Consider the following 12,521-nt stretch of genomic DNA (forward strand, 5'->3'; position numbering starts at 1 on the left):
GTATAATATATTAATCATGTGCTGTTTTTATGATGTGACTTGTCCTTTGTGAGCTCCCATTTCCTGCATCAAGGGCACACTTAACTTTTCCCGTTGTTGTTCTTCAGCCACCTGTCTTCCCTCCGGCGGGGGAGAGGGACGACGCTCTCTGTAAACCTGCAGCCGTGGCTTTATGAGAGCGGCGCCTCTGACCTCCGCGACTCCACTTCTTGCCGCTAATGACACCTTCCTGCCCAGGGAAACTCGAGTTCCCCTCTGCAGGGCCCTGCTGATACACTGAAAAGCATACTGTTGAAGAGGCGGACAGTTTCGTAACTTACTAGAGTGCAAATGTGCTTTAGAATCTTTGTTCAGTTTAAGGTGAAAAACAGGGGTTTTGGAAGAAATGGAAATTAATGTTTCACGGGTGTGTTTCACGGGTATGTTCGATCCTTCAAAATCAAGTGAGCATGATGTCTAGTATTCATAATCATTTTGCAAGTTGTTTCGAACAGTTGATAGTCACTGCGAAGGCAACAATAATTGCAAGGACAATGAAGAAAGCTTCTATTATTAGGGGTCTGAAAAAGGGCTTTCACTGGTAGCAGGGCCGACTGACCATTTATTTCATAGGGCATTTCCAAAACAAGTGGCCCATATATCTGCATCGTCCCTTTCGTTGATCACCCTTTGCTTAGTAACATTGGACTACTTTTTAGAGAAATGTTAATTTAAGCATATGAAAGCTTATAGTGCTGGTAAAGTTGGTGAAAACTAGAAGCACGGCAGTTTCGCCAGGCTGGCGAGGTAAAATAAAACGGCCAAAACCACATACATACACATACACACATACACATAAATGGCTATGGTTCCCACCTTAACGTCCTAAGTGGTTCGAAAATGAAGAAAATCACCCAAAGACGGTATTTTTTAATTCTAGTCATTACATCCTTTGAAAGCAAACACAATGCAAAAGCACATTAAAATGTTTTCTTACAGGTGACTGTAAACCTAAACAAAGTCAGTGAAGCCATTTAAAAAAAGTAAAAGGATGTTTCTATGTAAAGTGTTCTCATTATTTATTATGGCTTGGGCCTTTGCAAAATCTGTCCGTTTATTTTTGGTTTGAGTAGTTTTATATAGCGTGAACTCGGCCCACAGGCATAGGAGACATTTACATGAGCACTATTTACACTGCACAAGATCACACTAATTTTTATTTAGGCCTTGAGAAAGTAACTGATTTGCCCACGATCACAGGATCCTAAGCTGATGCTGGGACTCGAAAGTACTTTACACCCTCTATATCTTTTCTTTTTCTCTGGGAAAGGTGGGCTCACTTTGAGGGCTGTGCAATGCCCCCCCCTCCCCCCCCCCCCAATTGCTCCCCACCCCCACAGTCTAAAAAACACTGGGGTGAGGTGACAACATCTGCCCCTGTTGAAGCCTCTGCATACTCCTGCCTCCCCTGCTCACCATGACCTGAATGTGGTGGCCCAGTCGGGAGGAGTCAGGGGACGGGTCAGCCACATGGGGGTCCCCGAGGTGAGAATGGCATATTGGCCAGTCTCACCTGGCCTTCAGCCTGGTTCGGTGGGTGGAAGCATGGCTGAGATTAATACTCATTACATTGGCCTGGCAGGGCCTGCCTGATTGTAGGGCTCTGTGGGCATTTAACTGAGGCCCTAAATAAACCAGCCCACATGTGACCTAGAGGCACCGGCTCATCACCCAAGTCCCGAATGCCCGCCTTCCAAATCTGACCCTGGGTGCAGGGCCACTTTAAACTTTTTGCTGCAGCAGCTTTTAGTTGCCAGCCTATCTCAGACACCAGGAATAATATTTTGCCAGTAAATAAGCAAAAAGAAAAAAAAGAAAGGCAAATTTTACCTGTGCACATTTGTGTTCTAGTAACACCTATAGACTGTATATGCTTCATAAGTGCCATGGTTGCACAGTGTGGGCACTGGAAAACATTTTTGGGAAATGGAATTTATCTTTCACCAGACTCAAAAGGAAAGATGGGAACACAGGGGTAAAGGGAGAAAGAGTGGATGAACAATGACCTTAAAGAGAGAGACAGAAAGTTTACGTTGGTGGAAAAAATAGGCAAGAAGGGTAATCAGACTGAGCAATCTGGCACACCAGGCGAGAGCCTTTAAGAAAAACCCAGGGCCCTAGCATTTACTATATATTTTTTTCAAATTAAGCAGTGCATCTGGTTAATTCCAAGTGCCATCATTTTGAACATTTGAGACCTAAAGCACAGCTATGGCTGTCCTAGATTTCCTTGACTAGTCATGAGAGTCTTTGTGAATCCCAAAAAGACATTCGTTCCAAACGTAGGAACTATTTGCCTCTTAATTCTCGAGTATATTGCTGTGGCTGCAATAAGTGGAGCAGACATAAAAACAATATGGAAGAGCTTGAGTATAAAAAAAAACACTACATCACAGACAGAGACACATTTTAAACGTTGCACACATACCTGCTCAATCAAATGTAACCTTGTGATAAACATTTGGAACAACCTCACCAACCTCACATGTGTGTTCCTGTTTAAGATATTGAGCCAATCTATTGCAAGTTACGAAACATGTGAATCTTTCTACAGGTGACTTTATAGATAATTATTGAAATACTTAGTTTTACAAACTGCATCGGAATCCTTCTACAGGTAAACGCATCAACAAATATTGAAATACTAATATTTATTATATATTCCTAAATGGCTGGGAGATCTACTACTGTGAACCTTCTTGTAGGCCCAGCAGCTGTATACCTATGTCACTTACAAAAAATTGAATCATGGATCCCCTCTTTCCCTTAGACTAGCGTAAAGCAGTCTTTGTGCCTAATGTAGGATACTCATTATTTAAGATCTATATTTATGCACTTAGTTGTACTAAACACACATGGTATTGTTCAGAAAAAATAGGAAACTTTTTGTAATTGTACATATTTAAGCAATAGTACAATATTTAATCAAGATAGTCAATGTTGTCAATAGCATCTCTTGTCCTTCATTATGTAGTCCCTGCTAATTATCAAACAACAAGTCTTCCTTTCTCCTATTAATTCCCAACAAATAGTAATTAGATTACGCAAAGTAAGCTCATCATGTCAAGCTGACTAGCAGATTTATTTTTCAAGGGTGCCAAACATTTTGTACCACTAACGAATGATGGCCACATGACTCAGTTATGCACCAAACGTCCTTCCCTTCATGGCAAGAGGTGAAAAGCCTAGTGATCAGGACCAATGACCAGTAGGCTTTCCATTGTTAACTCAATGCAGATTGGGTAGGTAAAGGCAACAGATAAGTTGTCCAGGGATGTGCAACCTAGGGATGGAATAATACAGTCATACTTCTTGACAAAATCCTAATGAGAAGATCTTTCGAAAAAATCTAGACTGCTTTTTTACCAAATGCAATTTGCTTGACAGATTAGTTGCATAGTCTTTCTCTGAAGGCTGGGAAACCTTTCAGGGTAGCCATGCACGGTATAAATCAGACATAATATGAACTCACTACAAGTTGGTTAAGTAAAAGCAACAAGTGGTTGGATGTAAACCGGTGGACAGTCTGCAGATTGCATTCTGTGGTGGTTGACTCACAGTAGGACTTCAAGGGGTGAACAGTCAGCTGAGGGTCCTATAGAAGTTAACTTATTGCAAGGTAGGTGGGTAAAAGCAACAAAGAACACAATGCCAATGAGCAGACAGCCTTGGGATGGTTAACTCTTTACAACTTGATAAAGTGAACAGAAACAAATGATCAAATGTAAAGAGTCTGACAACCTGGGGGCGTAGCCCTACTTTTGTTCCATGTTTAGAACCTTGGAGACCACAGGTCATACTCACGCTTGAGACTCACAACACAGTGATTCGGCATGCTTCTTTACACGGCTCCTTAATGTGCTCTCCACCATTCTTTGGAAGGTGAGGAGGTCCTTAATTAGGGTTACTAATAAGGCTGCCAATTATGCCAAGCATGAGTGATTTTGGCAACAACAAAGCCGGCCAATAGGACCTGGGCTTTGACCCTTGGCTTGTCTCACATGTGCATCTGGGCGTACCAACACGTTAGTTCATACAGTCCACACGAAGGTTTAACGGAGTTGCTGAGATGTAAAAGCCTCTCAAATGACTAACAAGCCACTGAGCCACGGAGTGCCTGCTTCATGCCCTCTGTACGTAGCCAGGCCCTACATGCATTACTGCACCAAGCTATACATTACCTCCAGTGTAGGGTCTCCAGCTGTAATACTTCCCCCGAAAAGGCATGTTGTCAAAATCTGCACATTGCTTCTCACGGAAGTCGCGGGAGCCAGGTGCGCATGGCTGAAAACACAGACAAAATATATTTGTTAATTCTCCAAATAGCAGACGTCGTTTTTTTGTTCTCAGGATCCAATTGCAATAGCACCTCGGTTTTTAAGCCTGACCCCGACCTTTCATTCTGGACCTTCTCAACAGGCAGTGAGTCTGCGCGCTCTGCTTTGTAACCCTCCACCAACCCCCTGGCACTTGAATAAAGTTAAGTTCTGACTGTGTCCTCGTGCACGTTGCGTCCACCCTGTGATCATCCCTGCAGGTGTCTCTTGAAAAACACGCACAGTATTCTGATGAGGAAATGAAAACAGTCAATCCTTACCGGGAAGGAAGTTCCAGGTACAGCTGCACACCTGTTTGCAGACCTGTATTTAAGGCAAGCTTCCAGCGCACGCCCGGCACTATTAATTGTGGTGTGAGGTCTATTACGTCCTGAGGCTGCTAGATGTCTAGACCTGGCAAGGTTCATTCACATTTTAAGACAAGCCTCCTTCAGTCTTTTCTCTTTCTTCTAACTCGTCCTCTCTCACTATTTCTCGTTGTCTCTATTTTATCTCTCTTTCTGTTCCTTTCTCTCTAACTCCAGAAGGCTGTGAGTGCTGATTCATCTCGAAAACTGTCCCCAACTCCCTTTTATTTCTGTCTCCCATTCCTTGTCTCTTACACCCTCCTTCTAGCTGTCTGGCCCACAAGTAGCCATTTCTTGCTTACACTTTCTTGTCATATCGGAAAGACATGCGGGAAATGCCATGCCACTGTGCCAACCGGGCACAGAACCATGGTTTTGCAAATTATAATTTTATTCTCAAGACTCTCCGTCATTCCCTCTCTCGGAGACTTTCTTTCGCTCCCCACTGCGCTTTAAGAAGCCTTCATGGTCCCATTAACTGCTCGGCAACATAACATAACATAACAAGAGCTGAGATAAAGCCAGCACGTCGAAGTCGTAATCTGAATAAAGCGTAGTCCAGTTTAAGGGACAAGGACACCGGGCGGCAAAGCTTGACTCAGTAGATATATAATATTGGTATCATTTTAAGTTTAAGTGTGTACTCAGATAACAAAATCGCTGTTTGAAAAGACTTGGGTCCTTATTTAGAGTATGATGAACGGGTGACTCCATCAGCAACGTGGTGAATTTCCTGTCCATTACTTGTAATAAGGCAGACAGGCTATCTGTAACCTTTGTGGGAGAGTAATAGGTCTGCCAAACTCTAAATCAGGCCCTAAATAATCATGCTCATGTCCAAGGTACCAAGAAGCATCTAAATTGATAAAAACACATACTTTGCAAATAAAATAAAGATACGCCAATTGTCTGGTGGCTCAGTAGACTAATCTATTCACTTCAGGAATCTAATCTTGACTTAATGATTATATGGTTTGAATCAAGCAGATCCATTCAGCCTTTCATTCTTCCCAGGTCAATAAAATGAGTACCTAAATAAACATCAGTTTTTCAGTGCCAACAGACCCAAAGGTGAATGTGCAATTTAGAAATACATTATGTTATTTACACATAATAATACGTCTATTTCACATTCCTAAGTTAATACCTAAATGAACTTGACTAAAATTCCTTAGTACCTAAATGAATTGACTAAAATTCCTTAGTTAATACCTACATTAATTGACTAATCAGACAAATGAACAGAACATTAAAGGTGTCTTGGTAAAGCATTTTGTTTTCCTAGGTGCTATCATCACACACCTATAATCACACTGTCCTGCAACCACCTTCACAACACTCCAAACTCACATGCACGCTTCTCAACACCCTCCCACTCACCAAACACACCACAGAGATAAGGGACCTGCCGCACAACAATAACCCAGACCTACCTTTCCTCATGGACACATGGCTGAGCCCTGAATCAGCATCTGGCATCACCACTCCCATCCCCCTAGCTACAAGATCACCAAGCAAGACAGACAGACCTCCCCAAAGCCATCAGGAATTTCAACAATTGGATCACCTCATGTGCCAACTCCCTGGCCCCTTCAGACACAGCAATACAACATGGTCTAGATCCCAGGACAGTTGGTTGATGAAACACCACTGCAAACACAACCGGAGTACAAATAGACAACTTGCCTGGGCATTGCAGACAGAAACACGGTAAAATCTGCCCGGAGATGTCACCAACAAACAATCCGGACCACCAAACTGGCAGCTCTGTCGGACTGCATTAATGCCAGCGCCAATAGGAGGAAAGGAATCTTTACCATAGTGAAGGATTTCAGCTCACCAGTGGCTGCCTCCAACTCAATCACCTCTTTGCAGGACCTCTGCAACAATCTCTCTCAATTCTTCAGCAACAATAGAACTGCTATTTACAGCAACTTCAACCAGCAACCAGAATCAACTGACCTCACCAAAGGCCTCCTGATCTTACCCAAAAAACAGTGCCAACCACATTGCCCATCGTCATGAAGAAACTGCTGCCATAAAGTCCATCGACTCAGTGGTCCCTCAGTGGCTTGCTTGGAACCCTGCCCCCACTATGTTTACACGAGAAGACTGCAACCCATCAGTGCCAAGCTCTCATTGATTCTGAATGCCTCCACTCCTTACATGATTTTCACAGACACTTGGAAACACGAAAATGTCCTTCCATTGCTGAAGAAGCCCTCCACAGCCGCTTACTGCTGGCCAACTGCAGACTGATTTCCTTGCTATCATTCATGGCCAAGGTTTCGGAGAAATCATCAACAGATGTCTCACCAAATGCCTCACTGACCACTAACTCCTCAACACCACTCAGTCGGTTTTAGACCCAATCACAGCTCAGAAACTGCCCTGGATGCAGCCACGGATGACATCCATATGGCTGTGGACAGAGGAGACACTGCAGCCCTTATCATCCTGGGCCTCTCCACATTGTTTGACAAGATCTTCCACCCATCCTCATCTAACACCTACATGACATCGGAATCCAAGGACACACAATCTGATAGATCTGCTTCTTCCTGGCTGGAAGGGCCCAGTCAGTTAGCTTGACACCATACACCTCAGTCGCCCGCAACCTCAGCCCAATGCTCTTCAATGCACACATGCTGTAGCCAGCATTATCAGCTCTCACAACATCAACATCCTCTCCTACACAGATGACACACAGCTCTGTCTCTTCCTCACAGACAAGACACCCAGTACCCTGATGAAGTTCAATGCCTGCATGACTGAAATCACATACTGGAGGAATACCAACTGTCTTAAGCTGAAAACTGACATAATCGAAATTGTGATCTAAAGAGCACTTCACCGTGGGACTTCACCTGGTGGCCAACAGAGCTAGGGCTTACATCCATTCCTTCCACCCATGACTAAAACCTCTGGGTCACCATCAACAGCAAACTAGACCATACTAGTCAACACCATCACCTCCTCATGCTTCTATATCCTGAGGATGCTAAGGAATATTTTCAAACAGCTACCAATCAGCACCCAGAGAACCGTCACACATGCCCTTCAAGCAAGCTGGAATACAGGAACACCCTCAATGCCTGAATCAAAAACTCACCTGAAGGCTGCAGACCATTCAGCGCTCACTAGCGACAATGACTCTCAACCTCCCACGCCACACCCACATCACACTATTCCTGAAGGAACTCCAATGGGTCACTACACACAAACGAGAATAATTTAAACTCCTCACCCACACTCTCAAGTCACCACATAACACTGGCCCATCATACTTCAAGAATCACATCTGCTTTCACAAACCTTCCAGGCACCCCTGCTTGTCCGAACTCCTACTTGCACATATTCCACACATACAGAAAACCAGATCTGGTAGTCAAGCCTTCTCCCAGATTGCACTTAAATTGTGGAAGGACCCACCGCTGCACATAAGTGCCTACTCCTCACTTCTTGAATTCTGCAAGAAGATGAGGACCTGACTAGTCGAATAGTCCAACTAAGCCCTAGTTTTGGCTAAACTTGCACCTGCTCAGTGTCAGGATACCCTCCTGGGTGATAGTGCACTCTACAAATTTGCATAACATAACATCACCGATAATCTTCTTTTGATATTGAAATAACGATCACTATAGGAAAAAAAAACAGCATAAACGTTGCACAGAAAGGCCAAAGTATTGCTCAGTACGCTAAGTTACCTGGTGAGCTAAGGCAACTTTTAGATAGTCATTTGTTTTTCAGAAATGGTGTGCTCATGAGCACGCAAGCGTGCTGTAGTCTTCTGTGTTTCAGTTGGTCATGATAAGTAGAAAAAGTGCACTTGAGCTGGAAAAAAAGATGACATCTAAGATCGGGAGGTAGGTAACCTCAAGGAGACAGAGACTGGCCTGAGATTACACAACTCCAGCTAACACGAAAAATGCCCTGCTTAAACAAGTAAACCAGTTGGCCTCACAGCAATGACTGCCAGCTTCATTGGCTGATGTCAGCCTTAACTGCCCTAAATGCCACGCACTTAAGATATTGTAGGATTTATGTGCTGGTGATTTGGTTCAAACCACCTACAGGTTGTAAACTGTATTCTAATAGTAGAAGTGCCTTAGGCATTTAATAATTTTTATATTATGGGATTTTACTAGTTGTCTTTGCACCTGAATGCTGGCCTCATCCATTTACCATTTCAGTTGATACTGTTATATTACATATGCAATGGGCTGCATGTAAACATTGAAGAATTGAGGTAACAGAAAGGAACCTACTTGTTTATTTAGCAATGTTTTTAAAGATGCCATGTGTCGACCCTGTTCCACTTCAGAATGCTTTGACGGATTCTGCAAGTAAGCTGGCTCCACTTCTATTCAGTTTGACAGTAGTCTGCCTTGCCTTGTGATTATGTTTTCTGATTACTATACTCTGGTCAGTGTCTGGCTGAGGGGCAGTGTCATGTTAAAGGAGTTGTGTATGTGATATGGTGTAGTAATGGAGCGCCATAGCAATTTTACAAGTTGACGCATCTTTTAATGCGGAAGTAAGTCTCTTTCCTACAGATTAGAGATCATCATATAGGCATGGTGTTGCTGGCTATGTGGCATGCTTGAACTGTGTTGATGTACGTCAGATATTCTGTCTCATATACACTGCTGGGTGTTTGTGAATAGTGCATCTTGGTGGCGAGTGATGTTGGGAGCAAACTGAGAGGCGACTATGCATATCTTTGCTACTTAATAAGCAAGAAGTTCTGGCTTGAGTAAACTGCAGTGTATTTTTTTATGCATGGGTGTGTATGTCTGCGTGTGTGTTTAGCACTGTGCTTGCCTGCACAAAACAGCACCTTAATATTATGTGAAGAATAGGGATTGCTTTGCTGATTTCTGGTAAACACTTATTTAATCATTTCTGTTAAAGATTATCCAGCGACCACAAGATTCTGCTGATGTCATTATTCAAATTATGTCTAATTTAATTATGAAAGTGTGCAATGGTGTATAAAGTAAGCAGGACACATGGTTTACTGTGCTATGTATGCTGCAGTCTTCGGTCACAATTTACTAGAAGTCAGCAAACTTTCGTTTTATCTAAATAATTCACTCGAGGTTCATTCAAATGCAATTCTGTACAAGCTTTTCCAGATTCACCTTGCCTACTTTCTTTAAGTCACTTTCAAGTAATAAAGGAACACAAAACAACGCCATACCTACCAAGGGCTAACCGCATTAACTTTGTCACTGAAACCACACCTTCCTGAAGAACATAGGGCCTGATTTAGATGTCGCGGAGGTAATACCCTGTCACAAACATGACGGATAGCCCGTCTGCCGTATTACGATCCCCATAAGATAGAATAGGATCGTAATATGGCAGATGGGATATCCATCATGTTTCTGACAGAGTATTTCCCTCTGTCGACTTCTAAATCAGGCCACTAGGCTACTACAACGTCTCCATCTATGGCAACAAAAGGTTTAACTTTACAGGATGCATACACTACTCCTGTGACAAATAGTCCTGGCCCCTTGATATACCTCTGTAAAAAAATTGTTGTCCAGGGATTTTCATTTTTAATTTGTGCTTTTGTATCATTAGAGAAGTAATTTAGCTTGGGTAGACATTGCTAGTCCAGGCCGATTTGTTCTGGATGACATTTTTAAAAATTGCAAATGTGTTGTAGTGATGATGAAATTTTTCAGGGACCATGCGACCTATATACTTCATTTTGGTGTCAAAACATAGGTTTTGGGGATCAAGCAGTCTTACAGAGACAGAAAATAAATCCTCAGAGCAACCGTTCTGCCATTTTCCAAAACTGCAGCTCTATAATGATGTATTTTAGCCATCAATTTGGAATCAAGTGGTAATTGATTTTAATATTGTTTTTGTTTCAGGTTTTCCATTGTTTCAAATTCATAACATGAGTGAAGCAGGTGGTAGCAGTGGATCTTTACTGCCTGACAGAGTTTAGCTAACTACAAAGTCTGAGGACTCCTTCAAACAATGAAAAATGTGTCATATGCCAAACTAATCAGAAAGAAAAGCTAACATCAACTGCGGCTGGCCAGAAGAGAGTTTGAGATGCTGCAGAAATACGGCAAGACCAAGTTCACAAAACATTGAAACTGGTGGGTGAAGAGGATCAAATGTTTTATCATTGTAACAAGTGCTACATGTCGTGTATAATGGAAAAAAGCCTGTAAAAAATTTGCCAAAACTAGCAGAAACCTGTAAATCACAAGAATCTGAGTCTTCTGAGAAAGCGACAACAACCAAACCCAGTGCCCATCCACTTAGAAGATCAATGGCTACCCCTTGTCCACCTCCAACAACTGATCAGAAAGCAGAGGATCTTCAATGTGTTATCTGTGGTTTACCCAGAACAAGGGCCAAAGGGAACAAACATTGCAATGCAACGGGTCACACATTTGCTGGAGTTAGAGCTATTAGGGTTCTAAATTCCCAACTGGACTTTTCTTTCTACACAAACTGAAAGTAAAACAGCAAGCCAACTCAAATCCCCACAGCTGCCAGGAGCATGTGTGCGAAGGAGGCACAAGAGGAAAAAGAAGTTAGCTCGCAATCAAAGTTATCGGCAAAAGTGCAATTAGCCATATAACAGGGTCGATGGCCAAGGCAGTAACAAAACCGCCCCAAGGAGGGACAAACGCAAAGCATTTACCAACGAGAACAGAGGATTTTTGAAAGGCAAGCCCACGAATGAGTGATAGTGATGGGTGCGGGGTGGGCCTGGTTAAAAGCCCAGATACATATCAACACGTCGGAAAAGCAGCACTTGCGCGCTGCTATGCTCCAACCTAATGATGAAAGAAAAAAGTATAGAGTACGAAAGTCTCAAAGGACAAAAGTTTGTATCTGCAGCTTGTTTCTTCCAAGATGAGGTTTCCAGCCGAGTAGCAGATCTAAACAGCGAGGTGAAGAAAAAGTTACTTACCTTCGGTAACGCATTATCTGGTAGATACTATCTACCTCAGATTCCTTACCTTTGATTTTCTGAGGCATCAGGCTGGATCTGGAAACGTTTGCTGAGGAATACCCATTGCATGTGCCATTGGGTGGCTCCATTTCGCTCCGCTTGGTGTTGTTGGTGCTGGATGTGATGTTGCAGTCACCTATATAGGCGCCAGCTAGAAGTCTCTATCAGATTGTATTTAAGTGGATTTGTATGCCCACCCGAACTGCATGCGTTAAATGCAAAAATATGAATGTACAATGAGCTTTCAGCAGCAAAGTAACCTCCAGCCTTCAGTTAAGGTTGCACTTTTTGAAAAAGCAAATTAAGTTTTAAAGCCACTCTTGAGTACTGGCTATGGGTTCACACTTAGTGAAATCAGAGAAGTAATGGGCAACACTGATGAAAATGTATTGTTCCATAATAATGAAACTAAGATTTTTCTGGTGGGAATGTAAGATGACAGAATTTGTTTTTGTAGTCTAACAAAAAGAATGAGCAACTTATGGTGCTCTCAGTTAATTTGACTTCTGAAGATCTTGCTGCCAAAATAAGATCACAGGATGCAGTAAAATCAGCAGGAACCATTTTAAAAGACAATGTGAAAGATATATATTTTGGATTTAATGACAAATTTCAGGATGCCTCAGAGCTCCGCTAATCATTTGAGTCAACAAGAATGCCTGATGTTGTCTTAACATTTTTTACATCATTGTTTAATAGCAGCAAAGCAAAACTGTAACAAACTAAAGTTCTTGAGTTCAGAACATAAGTTGACAACATTGATGGCTTTGAAGATATAAGCGAAGAAGTGGAAGACAATCCCAT

At 42.5% G+C, this 12,521-nt stretch overlaps 1 protein-coding gene across 1 annotated transcript in view; it reads right to left on the reverse strand.

The window, feature by feature from the left end:
• The window catches only part of ADAMTS6 (ADAM metallopeptidase with thrombospondin type 1 motif 6), a 1,391,222-nt gene that overhangs the window by 329,242 nt on the left and 1,049,459 nt on the right, over window positions 1-12,521 (reverse strand). The window contains exon 15 of the mRNA XM_069222749.1: window positions 4,221-4,323. Within this exon, the coding sequence (XP_069078850.1) occupies window positions 4,221-4,323 (103 nt within the window). The remainder of the gene's footprint in view (window positions 1-4,220; window positions 4,324-12,521) is intronic.

Source organism: Pleurodeles waltl, chromosome 1_1 (genome assembly GCF_031143425.1).
Source record: "Pleurodeles waltl isolate 20211129_DDA chromosome 1_1, aPleWal1.hap1.20221129, whole genome shotgun sequence".
NCBI classification, from domain to species: Eukaryota; Metazoa; Chordata; class Amphibia; order Caudata; family Salamandridae; genus Pleurodeles; species Pleurodeles waltl.